The sequence below is a fragment of the Aspergillus multicolor genome (assembly GCF_047715735.1).
Source record: "Aspergillus multicolor strain CBS 133.54 unplaced genomic scaffold BDW74scaffold_3, whole genome shotgun sequence".
NCBI lineage: Eukaryota > Fungi > Ascomycota > Eurotiomycetes > Eurotiales > Aspergillaceae > Aspergillus > Aspergillus multicolor.
Genome location: NW_027395954.1, coordinates 245,325 through 263,409, shown reverse-complemented (window position 1 = coordinate 263,409; position 18,085 = coordinate 245,325). Strand labels below are relative to the sequence as shown.

Below are 18,085 nucleotides of genomic sequence, written 5' to 3'. Positions count from 1 at the left end.
AAGAGGAACAGGGGTATGCTTGTAAGCAATCAGGATAATTAAGTGCAAGGAACTACGCAGGCGAGGGGAGAGGGAGGGTTGTCATGTGCAGTGACACCTAGAAGTCAAACTTCATCGCTTGTTCATAACAGGTCATAATAATAATCTATCTAGTTCAGGTCTATCGAAGGGTATATACAAGAAAGAGACATATACATCCACTCAACCAACCGGCTCACCCATCTAATCCCCATCCGAACCATCCGGCCACCCCATCCCGAACTCACTGCCTCACTCTCAAGCAACCCCCCTGGGCACCACACTCCTCGCCCGTGCCTCAGCCGGCATAGTCTCCCACAGCACAAACCGCACCTCCTTCCCGACCTGGTCAATCATATCCATCGCCCACAGCACATCAAGGTGCTCATACCCCTCGATAACCTTCGAGTGGACAACATTAACATTCGGCTCGCGCCCGCTCTCCAGCCGATGAAGCAGTTTCCTTCCGTCGACGAGCTGGTCGGAGCCCCCGATCCAGAGTGCAAATGGTGGTGTTTGGGGTCCGTACCACGCGGTACTCTCGGAAGGGCCGGGTGCGGATGTGGTTTGGCGAGATAGGTCGCGGGTGTTGTTGATTTCAGACAGATATGCTTCCTTGGTCGAGAGGATACACTGGTGCGTCGAGAACCCGTCCGCACCAAGCCACCACCTAATCGTCTCGGTGGAGACGTAAACGGGCGCGAACTGGAACATGCGGTCGCGGAGTCCATAGTCCCAGCGCGTATCGGACCAGTTGAAGAGGTACGAGAAGACAATATACCCGAGTTTCCCGTAGATGCGGGCATGCAGCCAGCGACGGACGGTAACCATGAACGGGATGAAGGAGTGGATGCCGAAGACAAGGCGGAACGCAGCGGGGGAGATGAGACGCATGAAGCGGAAGTAGATGCGCTCAACGAGGGGCCCGGCGTAGACTGCTGGCGCGAGGGCGCAGAAGACGGAGATGCGTTCGCCCAGCTCGGGGCGCTGGTCTTTTGCGAGCGCGACGAACGTCTGTGCTGTTCCTTGGGAGTGGCAGACGAGACCGAGTTTCTCGTAACCGGTTTCGAGGAGCACGCGGGATATTAGGGCTGTTACATCGAAGGCGCCCATGTGTTGGATTGTCCAGCTCCACATGCGTGGGTCCGACTCAAGCATCGTTGTATGTTCTGGTTCTAGTCCGCACCGGTTATTTCCCAGCCAGACGTCGTACCCCGATTTGCAGAGGAAGAACGCAAGGCTGTCATCGTCGTTCGCGCAGTATGCGCCTGAGTTCTGCAGGAGGCCGTGCATCAGGAGCACGGGGTATTTCCTCCGCGACCCATCAAAAGACTCCGGATCCTTCCTCGCGCCGAAAACATGCGGCCCGCGCGGTTTCCGCTCACTGGCAGGGAGAGGCGTGTATTCGTGAGGGTTGTAAACGTGCCAAAGCGTAAGGATGAAACCGTCCTCCGTCTGGACTTTATAAGTTTCCACATCTAACCCAACGCGTCTGGCATAATACGCGACATCATCGACAACCGCATCCTTCCCTCCTTCTAAGGGCGGACAATCATCCGGCGCCTCCTCGTCGACATCCCTCTTCTCCTGCCGGAGCTTCCACCGCCGACTCGACGTCCGTCGGTCTAGCCTCCGCGCGCGCTCTTCAGCGTAAAATTTTCGCTGCTGCCGTGGACTCTTCCGCTTAATATACTGCCCCGCCGCGACAAGAAGCATCCAGATCCCTCGAAACAACGCCCCAAGAACAACAACCAGCAGAAACAAAAGCGACAGCACAAACGACGCAACCCGGATCCCCAGATAGCGCGCCGTATCGCGCACAGACGGCGGATGCACATAAACCGGCAGCGGAGGGAAAAGCGGATGTTCAGGCAACGTAAAGACCGCCCCAGGCTCTTGAGACACCGAATTAGCAAGATGCGGCAGCGACGGCCGTCGATCACTCAATAACCCATCCGTAACCGCCGAGATCTCATCGTCGTCGCCTGTATTCGGCACGCGATCCCGATCAACCGCCTGCAGCCTCAGCACCGGCGGCTTCGACGCCTTCGTCGCGGTCTTGGTATCGGACGGCATTATCGAGGGGGGCTCCTGCTGGCTCTGGCCTTCCAGCGATTTCCGGAGCGGTAATTGGGGGGTCCCATAGAGGGACTCGATGGTCGTTGTAACTGCATCGTGGGCAGGATTTGGCGTTATGAGCATGTTGATGTTGATGGTGTCAGTGCAGTGTCATGGGACGCGAAAGCAGGTGCGTCATGTCTGGACTGGATTGCGGTCAGGAGGTGAGGAGATCAGGCGGAGTATCGCGATGACCTCGTAGAACTATAACTTTTGTACAGCCAAATGGATGCGGTCCTAATTAGAGATTACAATAGTGATATATAAATAAATGAGACTTTTGAAACGTCAAAGGAAAAACTGGAACATGTTCGAGGGAGAAAGTCCGGGGAGAGGGATTGCCTCTTGGCAGATCGTTGCTGGTTATAGATTGCACGTGAATGTGGAGCACTAGACACACGTCACACGCCGGATCTAGACGATTATTGGCCGATCTCAGCTACAAAGCCTGCCTGAGGCTGCCAGGTCAGGGACGAAAACGGAGTTGACAAGCGCGTGGCGCAAGGTTTTAACGGTGATGATTTATGACGTTCATTCATAGACTAACATATACAACGCTCTATAACCAAAAGGTACTGATGAGAGAAACAATAGAAAAATTCAACATGAAGGCCTAAACGGAAGCCTTCTCGAGATGCTCGGAGACCTGCTTGGCATGAGCTTCCGCCTCCAGTTCGGCCAAGCCACTACCCTTGCGGCCAGCGGCAACGTCGCGCACATCTTTGTAGTTCACGGACGGGACGAAGCCCTTGGACTGCCAGGCATGAGGGACCTTGTTGTAGAGCTCATCAACCTCCTCCAGAGTAAGACCCTTGGTCTCGTAGATGCAGGTGTAGACGAAGACGCCCGCAATCAAGCAGAAGCCTCCCCAGATGAAGAACACCTTGGACTGGAGGTTGGCATTTCCAGGACCGGAGTCGACCATGTATGGGGTGGCGTAGGCAATGGCCCAGTTGAGAAGCCAGTTCGCAGCAGTCGTGATGGAAAGACACTTGGCGCGAGCCTTGAGCGGGAAGAGCTCACCAGTGACAACCCACGCGACGGGTCCCCATGAGGATGCGAAGAAGAAGATGTAGACGCAGACGAACGCGATGAGGACTTTGTTCGCGACACCGGAGTCGGTCGTTGTGCCGACAATGGCCACAATGAACTGACTGATGCACATGCCGACAGCGCCGAAGAGCAGGAGCGGACGACGACCCCATTTCTCGACCATCCAGAGACCGGGGAACGTGGACACGACGTTGACGATGTTTGTGATCAAAGTGATGACGAAGCTGTTGTTGATGCCGGAGTGTTCGAAGAAGGTTGTTCCGTAGTAGACTGCAATTGTTAGAATATGAAATAAGTCTTGGCGTCAAGGGTGCTTACAGATGAAGTTCACACCAGCCAGCTGCTGGAGAGCCTGGACAGCGCAGCCAGTGGCGAGGCGCCTGCCAATGGAGCCGCGGAGGATCTCCAAGTAACTGGCCGTACCAATGCTCATCTCATATTCATGATTGGCCTGAATCTCCGCAAGCTCCTCGACGAGCGCAGGGTCGTTAATATCCAGACGACGAAGACGAGCAAGAGACTTGGTAGCAGCCTCGTGCTTGTTCTGCTTGATCAGGAACCTGGGCGTCTCAGGAAGAATGATCATTCCGACGACCAAGATAATGGCCCAAGCGAACTGAACGGCAACTGGAATGCGGTAGCAACCAGTGTCATTGCGGTCTTTGGTAGAATTGTTGACGATAGCCGCAAGCAACAATCCGATTGTAATGGCAAGCTGGTAGGCACCGACAATGGTTCCTCGAATCCACTTCGGTGCGGTTTCGGACTGGTAGAGAGGAACAGTTGCGGACAGCAAGCCGACGCCGAATCCGGCGAAGAAGCGACCAGCAACGAAGAGCGGAATAGCGGTAGCGGCAGTCTGCAAGATCACACCGAAGCAAAAGACGAAGCAGTCGAGAATCATGGCAATGCGGCGGCCGAAGTAATCAGCGACGGGGGCAGCTGTGAGAGCACCGAAGAAGGTACCAGCGGACAAGAGCGAGACGATCATGGAGGACTGGGAGGATGTGATATCCGGGATGTGGTCATTGGGGTTGATGTAGCCGGTGGAGAACTGCTTTCGCCAGAATTTCATCGCAATGATGCCGCTGATGGTACCGGTGTCATAGCTATTACGCGTTAGTCAGAGCTGCTCCAGTGCGCCAGATGGAAAGAAGAACATACCCGTACAACACACCACCAAAAGCCACAAACAGACCGATGAGGATAGCAGGGGCCGCAGAGCCCGCTGCATCATCAGGCTTCCTAAGCATAAAGCCCATGATGAATGAGAGGTTCTAATAGATAAGCGACGAGATAGTTCAATGGCGGAGAAGAATAGACTGAGAGACAAGGTGATAAACAGATCGACATCCTCTCCACGGGGGGACACGGAGTAGATTATATACCCCAATCCCAGATGCGGAGGAGAAATAGTCAGAAAGTGAAATGCCATGTCCGGGTCCATTCGTTGGCGAATGGAGGAAAGCTCGAACGGCCGCAGCACCGAAAACAGCAACCGCCACAAAACACATCAGACGGAATCGGTGAGGGCCCTCTCAACGCAAGCTAACGCACAACAGGCAATAATCCCTCAGCCTCCGCATGCTCGACGTCGTGGAAATGTTCGTATCTGCGGATTCGCGGGGTGGATGTGCACAACACCTTCCTTTCTCTGCTGGTAAGCTCACTAGGGGGCGCGGGCTAGCGAGAATCAAGACTCGGGTCAGGGGTCGCTACCACGGCACGAAACGAATCTGGAACGCCGGGCAGGGGCCGAATGGTAAACAGTGGCGACTCGGTCGGGATCTAGTCCTATCATCGCGGTCGGGCCCGAGGAAGTCGAGGGCGAGGCTATACACGTTGAGCGGCGTCGGGGTGAGACCCGGAAGTTGACCGATAGACCGGCATTGGTGGTCTAGTCGAACAGTGAGTCAAGACAGTGGACACGGAGAGCCGGTCGCGGAGAGATCTGAATCTGGGGTGGCACAAGCGAGGATCGGCATTGCTGTGATAAAGCTGTCGCTGTCAGATTCAGGAGAGGAAAGATGAGATGAGAGAACCGCTTGCGGTCGGTCCCCGGTCACGATCACGGGTCCAAGCCGTCTACACACTACAACGACTACAATGGCGCTACCACGCTTCACAATTACTTTGTTTCCACGCGTTTAACAAGAATCAATTGACGGGTGATTTCCATGAAACCGCCTCCCGAATCTCAAGTCTCAACAATCCCGACTCCCCAGACTCCGATGGTCGGGACAAAACCCCAGACAGGGACAAGCCCGTTGTTTGAGAGCGATCTCGATCCGGCTGTGGGTCACCACAAACATTCTTGCGGCCCTCATGACCAGAATGCCATTATTTTTAGCAAAAAAGTCGCCTCTGCATGCCTTTGCCAGACCGCGAGTCTAAGTTCGAGAACATTCTGTAGACTACAGTTCGCAACGAGCCCAGATCGCACAGCAGACAGCGTGCATGAACAGCTGAGTTTGCAATGTGATCTGCAGCAAAAATTGCTTGACATTGCGCCGGGATTTTCCCGCCCCCTGCTAGTGCGACCAGGCCAAGCCTCCAAGGAGTAAAAGTTAGCATGACTTGACAAGCGTCAAGCTTTGCCAGCGCCAGGCTAAGCACACCGTCGCTAGGCAGCTGAACCGTGGTAGATTGAGTCCTTGGAACGTGGCATGCTATTTTTGAAAAGAGGCGCAGGTTCGGTGTCTTGTTCATGACTCTCTGAGTTTTCTCTTAGTAGGATCTAAACGGCCAACGGCTATCACGAGATCCTGTCGAAGGACATCGATTCGGCGCCAATTTGCCATTACGGAGTACCTAGGTATGGATTCTTAAGAGTCTACGAGGATTCAAGCGGACAGAACCAGACAGAACATCATGCGATAACAATGTATATTGTCTCTAAAACCCCGGAAAGGTAAGAAAAGAAAGCTTAGATCAGCATTGTAAATGTAACCCCAAAGAAACGACCTATAACAAAAGGCTAAACAAACTCCATCTATGCAGCCAGATGCATAACATCCAAAATAAATGCACGCTCACCACTTCCAAACCAAAAAGAAGTACCACGCCAGCGCTACCTTGGCAACTCTCTTAACGGAGCCCGTAAACTCAGATGAGACACGACCAAACAACGTGTCGTTTCCGCGCCGCCGCCGGTCAGAGTTGCTAGGCTTCCACTTCGACGTATCGGCCTCTTCGATGTAATCGAAGCCGGGGTAACCGCTGGCGTCATTGTACGACATTGGCGGGGTATAGCGGGGGTTTCCATTCGTTGCGCGGCTCGCTAGCCCGCCTGGTTTGATGAGGGAGGTGTTTTGGTAGTTTGAGGAGGAGGTAATGGAGACGGCTCGGCCGCGGGTGCGAGGTGTGAGGGCGGGCGTTTCGGTAAGGGGAAGGATCGGTTCAGGTGTAGGTGATTCGGGTTTGCGGAGGGCGAGGATGACGGCTCGTAAGAAGAGGGTAATGAGTGTGAAGGCGAGGATGAGGCCGTAGTAGATGAAGATGGAGAGTTGGTCGGGGAGGAGGCAGAGGTGGTTTTGGAGGGTGCTTCCGGGGCCGGGTGAGTCAAGGGAGTCGCCGGTGGTAGGGTCAATGGGGTTCCAGAGACTTGTGAGGACGAAGCCTGGTTTGCGGACGCCCATTGCCCAGGATGTGCTCTTGACTGTGATTTCTTTGGGAGAGCCGCTGTACTCGCGATGGGCGATTTCGCAGTAGTCGTGGTCATCTCCGGAGTATATGTGAACCAGGTTTGGGCCGACCTTGGACACGATGTCGTTGGATATGGTCTTTGTGAGGACGTTCTGATACTGGTATCCGCCGCTGAGCTTCAGGGCGTTTGGCTCGTCCTCTTCCAACCCCTCGGCAGACGGGGGATATCGCTCCCTTAGAGGACCGCACGGGGTCGCTGGCTTCCGGTAGAGCGGCACATGCGACAAAAGAATGGTCGGGAACCCGATAATCTCAGGGTCGTCTTCCTGGTATATCGTGGGCTCGGAGGGTACCGTAACTTCATGCTTGAACAGCCGACCCTCTCTCGGCTTGCCCAGGAAGCGCAGTTCGTCCATCTCCGCCCGACCGCGGTATACCTTCATCGCATTCAGGAAGTCTTCCGGTTCCTGCCAGATCTTCTGATTCGGCCGCTCACCATCTCCATTCCCAGCGCCCGTACTCCCAGTCTGGGGATCCGGCTGATCCATCGAACTTAGCGAGACACTGTCCACCGACACAAACGTATGGTTCCCAATGATATCGACGCGGTTCCCCTTGCCGAAGAAGTTCTGAAAGCGATCGCGAACCGGTAACTGGACGCCCGAGCCGAATCCCTGGTCATGATTCCCCGGCAAGCTAGCGATCAACCTCCGGCCACGAGGGTTCGTCGACTGCGTCTCCTGGCTACTCCACGGGTTCATAAAGATCTTCACAAAGCGATGGAATTCTTTCTTCCAAAAATCATCGTTGTATTTCCTCCACCGCTCCTCGGGGCTAGTGCTCGTCGGGGTCGACCATTCCCTTCCGCCGTCGAAGAGGTCACCTAGGAATAAAACCGAGTCGGGATCGAGATTACTCTGTATTGAAGAGAAAGAGCGACGCATGTACTGGTCCGTGAACTTGACGGTGAGGGTAGACAGCGGCCACAGGCGGTCGGGGTAGGTATGCGGATCGACGAGCTGGGGGTCTGCAATGAAGGCGACGTGATGCGGGTTGGCATCGCTGGGCTATAACACACAGATTTTAGCATGATATCTCCATTAGATGATTGCGCAACAAACTCACCCATTTCTCCCAGGCGTTCCAAGCACACGCATCGATGCTCTCACGGAAGACACTCCGCTCTCCCCACCAAAGGGTACAGAGCCAAAGAACAATGAGACCATTCGTAAACGTAAAGAGAGTTTGTATCATCCTCAGTGCGAGTTCTTTCAGCTCATCCTTGCTCTTGTAACGATTAAATTGAGTCTTCGCCGTCCGGACGGCCGAGGACATCCCTTGTGTAGCCCATGGCGGCAGCGCATCGTGAACGGACGTTAGGAGACTGGACGGGGTAGTGTCTCGACGAGCAGGACCGTAGGCATTGGTGGTAGGTAGGTATGAATAACTCATGGTTGAAGCTCAACCGGTTGGTGAAAGGGATTCAAGGTCGCTGCATTGCTCTGCGGAGGTTGAGGCCGCTTCGCTGGCGAGATCAGGGGTGCGGGTGTATCGAATATCGAAAAGAAGAGTTCTCTTATGGTAAGAATCTAGATAGTTGACAGCATCGTGTTCTGCTAGGTATGAAAGGAGCAAAATGGTCTACAATGTAGACCGTAAGGGGTTGGATGGGTCTTGGTGGGCTTCAGCTCGACATTCAACATTCGAGACACGGTCGGGAGCCTCCACGATCGACAGGGCCCATCTCACGTGCCTCTACTAGTTATATATTCTACTCATTTATACCAGTCCAGTTTCTGGACTATATCAATTTCAAAGCGTTTAGCTACGTCCTAGCAGCTAGCTAGTGATCGGGATATGTCAGAATATCATATACAAAGAGATTTTCCTCCTACAAAAAGCCGTTACCCTCCCTTTTTGTGGCCAACAGTTTTAGCGCATACAAAATATATATAGCGGCATTGCCCGACAGCCAGCCAATTGAATAGCAATATAGTGATGCTTCAGTATGATCATGCGTAGCATTAGGTTCAAGGCACTATCTAATAAGACAACTGATATGATGCAAGTGGGCGAATCCAGAGTTCTCAAGACAGAGGGTGGGGTATAAGCAATGCGACACGCACTTTTGGGAACACCTAGTAATACAACAAGCGTATAGATATACGAAACGATAAAAGATGGATAGGATCAGGTGGATTTAGTCGGGCAACAGTGGCCGCCACCGCATTCAACGCCACATTCCATGAGACAGGCCTGGGGATCAGCATCGCGAACACTTGGGGTGCGGCTCGGAACTGCCGAGTGCGAGTGAGCCGAGCCTGGCTGGTTGTCCTCCGTGTCGCTATCGCGAGGGAACTCCGGCTGGATGGTCGATGACCGGATACCGTATGCGTGCAAGCACTGACTGACCTGCTTGGCGAGGTCCATGTATCGCTCCGAACCCTCGCCTTTGATTTCAGTGTCGACTTGGATGTGGACTGACGCAACGGTCTTGGTGTCGCTGAGCTGCCATACGTGGAGATGGTGGGCGCCAATAACCCCAGGAAGGCTTTCGATATCTTCCTTGATGTGGTCAATGCTCAAACCATGCGGCACGGCTTGTAGAAGAATGCGAGAAGCAGCTTTGCACAGAGGAATTGCTGACGCCAAGATTATCACTGTGATGACGAGCGAAATACCGGGGTCAACATAGAATCTCCAAGAGTAGTCGGTCAGCCAGATGACGAGTGCAGAGAGAATGACACCAATGTTGCCCAAGGCGTCGCCCATGACGTGAAGAAAGACGCCCCGCATGTTGAGATCGTGCCCGTGCTTCTTGTCCTTTGGCTTAGGCTGGGCGTGGTTGTGAGATCTGTGCGGGTCGTTCTTCACCTGATTTTTGCCGTGAGCATGCTCGTCGGTGTAGTTGGCCGCTCGATCCTTATGTCCCAGCAGCGTCGAACGTTCAGTGGGCCCGTAGTTGTCTCCGCTGTCGTCCGCGCGATCGTCTGACTCAAAGCTCTCGCTATCATCGGGGTACTGGTTTCGGTTGGCTGCGATGATAATATCCTGTCTCATGCTAGCGGGGTGGCCGCCAATATCTTCCAAGCCACGGCGGGAGCTGCGGTGTTGGCTGTCAAGGGTACGGCGGCGGGAGTAAGCGGCGCTTGGTTCGGTGATTTGGCTCTATAAGTGGTTTTAGTAGCTGCCAAGACGAAAATCAGGTGTAGACATACAGCTGCTCCCCGCTCCGCGTGAGAGTGACCATGATCGTGGGTATGGCCTTGCTCAGCAGCATCCACGTCTTCCTCGTCGCCATGAGAGTGTCCATGACTGTGACCGTGACCGTGCGAATGATCATGGAACAAAACTAAGCCCAGAATGTTCGATACCAATCCAGCGCATCCCACACCGCAGACAAGCTGCGGGTTCTTGACCTCCTGCGGTTCGACCAATCTTTGTATCGCTTCGAGGAAAATGGAAAGACACAGAGCGACGAGGAAGACACCGTTGACGAGAGCACCGAGAGTTTCGGCTCGTTGCCACTGTTTCCGAACGTCAGCCCAAATTGCAACAAGGGCGGGGAAAAGGGTTGGCACTCACTCCGTAGGTGTACATCTTGGATGATGTTCCGCGGTTGGCAACTTTGACAGCCCATAATCCGACAAGTAGAGAAATCACATCATTCAGCTAGGAGAGGTCAGATGTTGTAGAGTCCGGAGATTGATATGTCGTACCATGTGAAACGAATCCGCGACGAGAGCAAGGGAGTGGACGGAGTAACCTAGTAGAAGGGGTGAGTAATAGACGAATATAGGAGAGAGACAGAGACAGACCAGCGATCAGCTCCAGCAGGAAGAAAGCCGAATCGATCACCAACAGGATCAAGATCCTGTTGGTTTTGGAGAGACCCATGGTGTTTGCGACGCGGAGCCTCGCGATGATGCGCGATCAGAAAAACAGCTCAGAACGCGACCGAGACCGTATCCGGCAGAACTAGGTATTAGAGAGTAGAAGGACCGTCGCAGAGAGAACGCAACGGATGCATGGGAGAGATAGGGAGGAGGGATAAAAGATTGGAAGGGATTTGGAGAAATCTTGAGCGGACGGAATGGTAACCAAAGAAGTGGCGGGACTTTTCCTTTTCTGCCTGCTCTTAGCCTCTGCACTTTGCTCACCACTCTGGCACAGCACCCACTTCGTGCGCTCACTAGCACAAACTATGCTTCTAAGTCTTCTGTTGACAATTTCTTCTGCCTAATACCAGTTCTCAAAGCGAAATTCTATTACTCAATCTCTACCTGCGTCCTGGTGTTTGGCGACGGCCAATTTCCTCGTCCCTCGTTATCCGAATTGCGTCATATCCGAGGTCGGACCTTCCGTGGTATGGTAGCACAGCATCAACAGCTCCAAGCATCGATCATTGCCCTGTTATATCCGAAATTCCAGGTTCAATCCCTTTCGTCCGTACACTACATACAACCGGGAGTAGACATGCAGCGTCCGATCCAGCAGCTCCTTGCGCACGGCCCTCAGAAGCACCTGGACCTCTTCCACGGTCCACCCAAGGAACCGGGTCATCAAAGCTAGCGAGTATGCATCCAGAGCTTCTAGCATGTTGGCCTGATGAAATTTGCCCAGGAATTTGAGCTTTGGGTCTCGAGCCCATGGAGAAAGAGGCACTTTGTATATCTCCTCTTGCACATCCTTGAAACCCGCGTCGATCATCCACTGTTTATAGTTCCGGGAAACGCTGAACTGCTTCCCGAACTTCTGGCTTGCTTCGACCAAGAGATCTCGCCAATGCTGGAGATTTGTCGCTTTTTCGACCGAATCATCGTCGGAGAAGATGCCCACCGTAAAGTCGCAGATTTCGAACCATCCACCGGGACTCAGATAATCGTGGGCCTGCTTGAATAGCCTGGGAAAGTCTCTGACGGACCCCTCGATGCCTCGCATATGGATATAGTCGAAAGGGTGTGAGAAGTTCCAGTCGAGCTCGAAATCGTCAATCTCAAAGCGACAATTGGGAGCCACCCTAGTTGCGCGTCAGCAGATTATTCTGAGGGCTCGATCAACTTACCATGTAGGTTGAATGGGGCTCAGGTCCGTTCCTGCAGCGCGATCAATAAGCGCATCAAATGGTCGAAAGCGGCAAGATACCAGTGACAGTGGCCATGGGAAAAAGACTGGCATGATTTGTTAGCACAGGAAGCCAAAATGGTACGTGCCATACTCTGCCATATCGAGCGCCCACGCTCCGGTTCCCGTCCCTAGATCAAGGATCTGTTGTATATCTTCCTTGATAGGAGCTCGATGTAATGCTCCTCCTAGCGTGAGGTTGCAAATATGAGAATGCTATACAGCCGTCAAGATGGATTAAGTGTCCCTGATGTCCATCTTATGAGGTCGAGTCGTTCTTGTTCTCTCTCATCATTTGGCTGAGTCGTTAGCCAGGATTGACGTCTAGGGTCGTGTTCCATACAAACATATACTCTCCGTGTCGATACGCGTGGTATCGTCGTCCATTCTACCCCTATCAGTACCAGTTGCTCGACAAATCGGATACCAGACCTCGTATCTGAAAGATGTTAGCTGATCATATTGATATGAAGCGGGTGGGTCATACTGATAGTTCAAGACGCTGGAGGCCAGCGATTCAGTGGAGCTTCCGGACCTGATACTCCGTAAGTATCTGACTCAGTCTCAATTACAATAGTAGTACCGAGAGACCCACTCGACAACATCCTCGCCTTCATAAAGGTCTTCATCTACCTATCGTCAAACGATAAGCAGCGCGCCTGTAATTCGCTCCTGGAGACTTGCCTCGGAGACGATGGGACTCTGGCTTTCTGACATATGGGCCATGATCAATCGAGGCACGAGTCAGGCATAACATGCACGGTCCCGGAAGAGCGGGCAAAGAACCCTTCAATTAGTATTTAACGGGGTGAACCACCTCGAAGAATTCGGTCGTTCGTGAGACAAGCCCTCATGCCACCGAAATTGGCGAATGAGCAGAAGGTTATATTCAGCGTTCGGTCGCCTGAGAACTGGCCGTTTCACTAAGGCAAACTAGCATTGCCTCGAACGAATGGCGGTGGATTAAGCAAGACATGCCGCCCCAGAGGTGCCGCTGCCATGCAGCTAGAGCCGCTCGGCAGGTGCTAAATAGCGGGCAGCATATTAAAGATGGGGCACTAGCCATGCGCACAGTTGGAGAAGGGCACTCGTGAAATCTATTTCATCCGGACACCCCGGCAAAAAGTGGGAGAAATGCTTTGCTGAAGCCGTCGCGTTCGAAGATGCTTCACATCGCACCTTATGTTTTTGTCGCTTGGGTCGCCTACGTGGTCGGCCTGGTCATCTACCGGCTGTGCCTGTCGCCGCTGGCTAAATTCCCAGGGCCCAAGCTGGCGGCTGCGACGTTATGGTATGAAACTTATCATGATGCGTTCCGCTGGGGAAAGTACACATTTGAGATAGCAAAGATGCATGAGAAATATGGTATGCTTCTACTAAAAGAGATAGAACGAAACTGACGAGACAGGCCCCATCGTTCGCATCAGCCCGCATGAACTGCACATCAACGACCCCGAGTACTACGAAGTGCTCTACTCGCGCGACAGCCCTCGCAACAAGTATGACTACTTCACAAATCAGTTTCCCGTTCCTGGCAGCTCGATCGCGACCGTGGACCATTACCACCACCGTGTCATCCGCTCCAACATGAACCCGTATTTCTCGATCACCCGCGCGCGCAAGCAGGAGCCGCTCGTTCAGGCGCTGGTCAACAAGCTCGTCGAGCGCTTGCAGGCATTCAAGGGCACCCAAACGGCAATCAATCTCCAGCACGCGTTCACTTGCTTCTCGACCGACGTTGTGTCTGACTACTCCATGGGCGTCGGGTTTCACTATCTCGACTCGCCGGATTTTATCCCCGACTGGAGCGACACTCTGGCATGGAGTGTCAAAAACGGTGTCTTCCTCAAAGCGTTCCCCTGGTCGGGCGCTCTGCTCAACTCCATGCCGCAATGGCTGCTCTCGCGCGTCTACCCTGGTATGGGTCTCGTCTTCCAGTTCCAAGACCGATGCAACAAGATCGTTCAGAAGATCATGGCTGAGCAGAAGGAGAAGGGCTACGAACAGGTTAAGGATCAATTCGATCACCCGACCTTCTTCCACGATGTTCTAAACAGCAACCTTCCTGAGCACCTGAAGACTCCTGATCGGTTGGCTCGCGAGGTTCAAGCTGTGATTGGCGCTGGGTCGGAAACGACTGGTAAGATGCTGACTTGGACTATGTACTACCTGCTCGAGAACCCGGAGAAGATGAACGCTCTTAAGGAGGAGCTGAACCGCTTGGACCCGGATCAGACGGCGACGCTGGTGGACTTTGAGAAGATGCCTTACTTGACTTCCGTCATGCTTGAGGGTCTTAGGTAACTCGATCGAAGCAATATAACTTGCAGGACGGAGCTAACAGGTGTCCAGACTCTCCTACGGCTCCAGCTCACGTCTGCAACGTATCGCGCCCGACCGCGACCTCAAGTTCCACGAGTGGTCGATTCCAGCAGGAGTAAGTTCGCTACATTCTGTACTCGAGCGCAACACTAACAGCTTAGACTCCCGTCGGCATGACCAGTGCCTTGATGCACCACAATGAAGAGATCTTCCCCGATTCACGTGAATTTATCCCCGAGCGATGGGTGGACCCAGAGAGGCGCAAGTATCTCGAGAAGTACATGGTGTCCTTCACCAAGGGATCGCGACAGTGCGTCGGCATGAAGTAAGCTCTCTCCTCTAGTATTCAATGATGAGCTGTCTAACAACACCAGCCTGGCCAAATCGGAGATCCTCCTTTGCCTCCCTGCCGTCGTCCGCAAGGTCAATATGGAGCTGTTCGAGACGACTCGCAAGGACGCGACACTCGCCCACGATCTTTTCCTTGGTTTCGCGGAGGAGGGCAGTAAGGGTGTCCGTGTTTTGATAAAGTAGACGTCGACGGCGAACAACCTGCCGGCTTCGCATTCGATTATGGATCCCTTCTTATTACGAGACCAATAATATAATAATTTTCTACTCAATTTGATACCGACTTGTCGTCCGACACCACTCCTCATTCCCACTAGCCAGATACTTCAGAGCCCGGACGTACCTCTTTCCTTCTTCAGACAATGGCCCTAATTCCGTTACCACCCGCTCCATCTCCCCTTCTAGCTCTCTAGCAGCCACCCAGAGCACCCTCTTGGCTCCCTCAAACCCAACCCCCAGGTTCCTGGCCAAAATCGGGACAACCGAGCACAGAACTGCCCCCTCCTCGTTACCCTCATTCGCCTCCTTAAGCTCCTTCTCCCAAGAGAGAATATCATTCGCGATGGCCACATGCCGGATTGTGATCTTCTCGAGACCCTTGAACTTGACTTTCTCATCCTCCGAGACAACGATATTGTTCGCGAAGCGGCTAAGCGCTGTGAAGAAGCTGCCAATATCATTAGCTTTCCACTCTTATATAACCACCTATCAACTAGAAAGGGAGAGCATACTCCCCACCGATATCCTGATACCGAAACTCAAAGTACTCGTCCAACCCCGTAATCTCGAGACGTTTCTTATCCGTCTGCGCAAGGAACAGAGTAATAGCGCCACTGAGAACATCTTTGGCAAGCTCCAGGCTTTGAGAATTCATATCCGATATGGCCTTGTCTAGGATTCTTTCCACAGGTACCGATTCGTCGGCTGTCGTGGACCCCTTCATGATACCCAATAACCTGGCACCGATCCTGCGCGAGTCCGCGATGGACATTTGGCCGAACGCGTCTGCGCTTGTCAGTACCACTTTTCATTGAGATAGATGGGTAGTACCGTCTAGAATCGCCGTCAAAGCCGTAAACAGCGCTGCGCTCTTCAGAGGCTCAAGCAAACTCTCCGGATACAGCAGAGCCGTGAAGCGCGGCAGGTCCTGCTTATGAAACGCATCTTTGGCTTCTTGCGTCGAGAAGGGGTATACTGTGTCGAGGTAGGCGTGTACGTGCGCCGTCAGTTGGCCGGCTTGCGGGTGCGCTTTGGAGGGGAGAGTCGTTGGGGCGGCCATAGTCACGCAAGGGGTTTATTGGATTAGCGAGATGAAGAGAGGTGGTGAACTGTGATGGGGAAGGAGAGATCAAGGAGGTGGTGAGACGAAGTTGCTTTTGCTCAGCTTGCCCCACTTCCCAGCGCTGGCTGCGATCAAAATTCGACAGTTACTCCGCCGTCAACGGCCACAGTACGTGGACATATCATGATGGAAGCCTTTTCCTGTACGCAAAGATGTTGTGTGACTTGGTTGGAGGCTGGGGTTGGGCTGTTGTGTCTTTGTAGGTATGTCTTTTTCGACCATCTGCGTCTGTACTGAGGACTGGCAGCAGAGAAACGGAAAAGCGGAAACGCGGACATATGTCTTTTGCCGGACAGCTCTGTCGCATCCCTACGCTGTCTCAGAGTTGGCTGCTAGCAGGAGGTCAAACTAGGATAGTCTGTAAACAATAGGCCTTACGGATGACTGGATATCCGATAATCAGAGGCCTTGCCTGTGCATCGCTCATCCTGCCTGCATCCTACGGTTATACCCCGCAGTCGGGTTCAATCTAGACCTTCCCCCTTGATCCTGCTAGCCCTAAGCCGTCCACTCTCGCTGCACGTCACCTCCTCGGAACGACCTCTTCTGACGGATCTATTGTCCAGAATTGAAGTCCCTTGCGGGGTTCCTTGCAATTCAGCCGGAACTCTGCACGAGAAGACCGTTGATTCCACCCCCCGCATGACGCAGGTTGAATGGCAATACTTCCACCAACCACCATCGTGGAGATCACCCGTGCCACCCCGCGAAAAGACAAGCAAACAAGCTCGCCATGCGCCTTGCTTCGCCGTCACAATTAGCCGAGGAGGATTCTTCTTCTATAAGATCTACAGCTATCCCGTTCAGTTACACCTGCACCCGCAGACCTCGAGATCATCTTTCTCCAACACACGAAGCGCAAGGACGCCTGGGCCACAATGAAGTCCCTCTTCACCACCCTAGTCCTGGCCAGCACCGCGCTCAGCGCCCCAACAACCCCTAACCCGCAAGGCCTCCTCTCAAGATTCTCCTCCCTCGTCGTCTTTGGCAACAGCTACACCGATAACGGCGTCTACTCCTACACGCCCCCTGTAGCCCCGCAATCCACCTCCCGCAGCACCGGAGGCCGCGTCTGGCCCAGCTACATCCAGCAATACACCGGCATCAATCTCTACGACTACGCCGTCTCCGGCGCCGTCTGCGATACCGCGATCGCAAACACCCCGCGCAACGGGATAAAGCAGAACCAACTCCCGAACTTCCTCGCGGACAATATCTGGCGGAATGAGAGTACACATGCACCCGCGCTACTCAACGACCCCGACGAAACAGTCTACGCCATCTGGATCGGCACGAATGATCTCGGCTACGGCGGGTTCCTGACGGAGGTGCAGCCGGACGGGATGCCGCTGACGTATTTCACGGAGTGCGTGTATGAGCAGCTGGACCGGTTATATGAGGTTGGTGCGCGGGCGTTCGTGATACTCAACATCGCACCGCTGGATAAGAGTCCTGTTTATGCGCGTGCTGAGGATGGCGGATTACCGAATCCGCAATTCTGGACGGATCGCGCGAGCTATGATGGCAATCTGACGCGTTCGTCTGAGAAGATGAGGCAGTATCTTACGATGGTTAATGCTGTCTTTGAGTATCAGACGCCTGTTGATGTGGTCATTCAGAAGAGGTTTGCGGGGAGTAAGGTTGCGGTTTTTGATGTGCATTCTTTGGTGAGTTTGCCTTTCATTCCTGGAGAGTCAGTGGGTAGGAGCTGGCTTGCTAATGTTGTGCAGATCACGGATATCTGGGAGAACCCTGGAAGCTATCTGAACGGGACTGTGCCGTATAATGTCACCAGCACGATCGTGCAGTGCGGTAGTGCTTGTGATGCTAGTGATGTTCGAGATAGCTACCTGTGGTATGATGACCTCCATCCGTCCGAGCAGACGGACCGGATCATTGCGAGGGAGTTTGTCAAGGTCGTCAAGGGGGATGGTACGTGGGCGACGTTCTGGAAGAGCTAGACGGATTGGTATGGGAGGATCAAAGACGCAGTTGTAGCAGAAGACTTTGAGTTATATGGATGTAGGTTGCAGAGCCACGGTAGAATTGATACAGAAAATTCACATCTGTGCTTCTGATGAAGGAGCAATTCATCCGGAGTTCGTGAGGCCG

At 53.5% G+C, this 18,085-nt stretch overlaps 8 protein-coding genes across 8 annotated transcripts; 2 read left to right on the top strand and 6 right to left on the bottom strand.

Annotated features, from left to right (window-relative positions):
* Nucleotides 1-31: 31 nt before the first annotated feature.
* On the bottom strand, nucleotides 32-2,434 carry BDW74DRAFT_145345 (putative ab-hydrolase associated lipase). The gene has a single exon (XM_073723192.1). It carries the CDS (start codon nucleotides 2,218-2,220, stop codon nucleotides 277-279), a length of 1,944 nt encoding a protein of 647 aa, XP_073587519.1. The 5' UTR covers nucleotides 2,221-2,434; the 3' UTR covers nucleotides 32-276.
* Nucleotides 2,435-2,660: 226 nt separating this feature from the next.
* BDW74DRAFT_73222 (sugar porter family MFS transporter) lies at nucleotides 2,661-4,612 on the bottom strand. The gene is made up of 3 exons (XM_073733570.1): nucleotides 4,354-4,612; nucleotides 3,508-4,298; nucleotides 2,661-3,459 (listed from the first exon to the last, which is right to left on the bottom strand). Exons 1-3 carry the CDS (start codon nucleotides 4,449-4,451, stop codon nucleotides 2,750-2,752), a joined length of 1,599 nt encoding a protein of 532 aa, XP_073587518.1. The 5' UTR covers nucleotides 4,452-4,612; the 3' UTR covers nucleotides 2,661-2,749.
* A 1,446-nt stretch (nucleotides 4,613-6,058) lies between these two features.
* BDW74DRAFT_145343 (putative manganese ion homeostasis (Fr)) lies at nucleotides 6,059-8,511 on the bottom strand. The gene is made up of 2 exons (XM_073723191.1): nucleotides 7,960-8,511; nucleotides 6,059-7,901 (listed from the first exon to the last, which is right to left on the bottom strand). Exons 1-2 carry the CDS (start codon nucleotides 8,284-8,286, stop codon nucleotides 6,222-6,224), a joined length of 2,007 nt encoding a protein of 668 aa, XP_073587517.1. The 5' UTR covers nucleotides 8,287-8,511; the 3' UTR covers nucleotides 6,059-6,221.
* A 155-nt stretch (nucleotides 8,512-8,666) lies between these two features.
* On the bottom strand, nucleotides 8,667-10,902 carry BDW74DRAFT_145340 (cation diffusion facilitator family transporter). Its single transcript, XM_073723190.1, has 5 exons — nucleotides 10,653-10,902; nucleotides 10,554-10,600; nucleotides 10,420-10,506; nucleotides 10,053-10,361; nucleotides 8,667-10,002 (listed from the first exon to the last, which is right to left on the bottom strand). Exons 1-5 carry the CDS (start codon nucleotides 10,729-10,731, stop codon nucleotides 9,025-9,027), a joined length of 1,500 nt encoding a protein of 499 aa, XP_073587516.1. The 5' UTR covers nucleotides 10,732-10,902; the 3' UTR covers nucleotides 8,667-9,024.
* Nucleotides 10,903-10,974: 72 nt separating this feature from the next.
* BDW74DRAFT_145339 (uncharacterized protein) lies at nucleotides 10,975-12,397 on the bottom strand. Its single transcript, XM_073723189.1, has 2 exons — nucleotides 12,274-12,397; nucleotides 10,975-12,039 (listed from the first exon to the last, which is right to left on the bottom strand). Exon 2 carries the CDS (start codon nucleotides 11,773-11,775, stop codon nucleotides 11,248-11,250), a length of 528 nt encoding a protein of 175 aa, XP_073587515.1. The 5' UTR covers nucleotides 11,776-12,039; nucleotides 12,274-12,397; the 3' UTR covers nucleotides 10,975-11,247.
* A 51-nt stretch (nucleotides 12,398-12,448) lies between these two features.
* On the top strand, nucleotides 12,449-14,910 carry BDW74DRAFT_73151 (cytochrome P450). Its single transcript, XM_073733569.1, has 5 exons — nucleotides 12,449-13,323; nucleotides 13,367-14,258; nucleotides 14,311-14,395; nucleotides 14,442-14,605; nucleotides 14,655-14,910. The coding sequence occupies exons 1-5, from the start codon at nucleotides 13,122-13,124 to the stop codon at nucleotides 14,812-14,814; spliced, it is 1,503 nt and encodes a 500-aa protein (XP_073587514.1). The 5' UTR covers nucleotides 12,449-13,121; the 3' UTR covers nucleotides 14,815-14,910.
* Nucleotides 14,896-16,106, bottom strand: BDW74DRAFT_187322 (uncharacterized protein; the record flags this gene model as incomplete). The annotated part of the gene is made up of 3 exons (XM_073731454.1): nucleotides 15,682-16,106; nucleotides 15,363-15,636; nucleotides 14,896-15,298 (listed from the first exon to the last, which is right to left on the bottom strand). Exons 1-3 carry the CDS (start codon nucleotides 15,908-15,910, stop codon nucleotides 14,896-14,898), a joined length of 906 nt encoding a protein of 301 aa, XP_073587513.1. The 5' UTR covers nucleotides 15,911-16,106.
* Nucleotides 16,107-16,610: 504 nt separating this feature from the next.
* On the top strand, nucleotides 16,611-17,934 carry BDW74DRAFT_187320 (SGNH/GDSL hydrolase family protein; the record flags this gene model as incomplete). Its single annotated transcript, XM_073731453.1, has 2 exons — nucleotides 16,611-17,640; nucleotides 17,704-17,934. The coding sequence occupies exons 1-2, from the start codon at nucleotides 16,852-16,854 to the stop codon at nucleotides 17,932-17,934; spliced, it is 1,020 nt and encodes a 339-aa protein (XP_073587512.1). The 5' UTR covers nucleotides 16,611-16,851.
* Nucleotides 17,935-18,085: the final 151 nt, after the last annotated feature.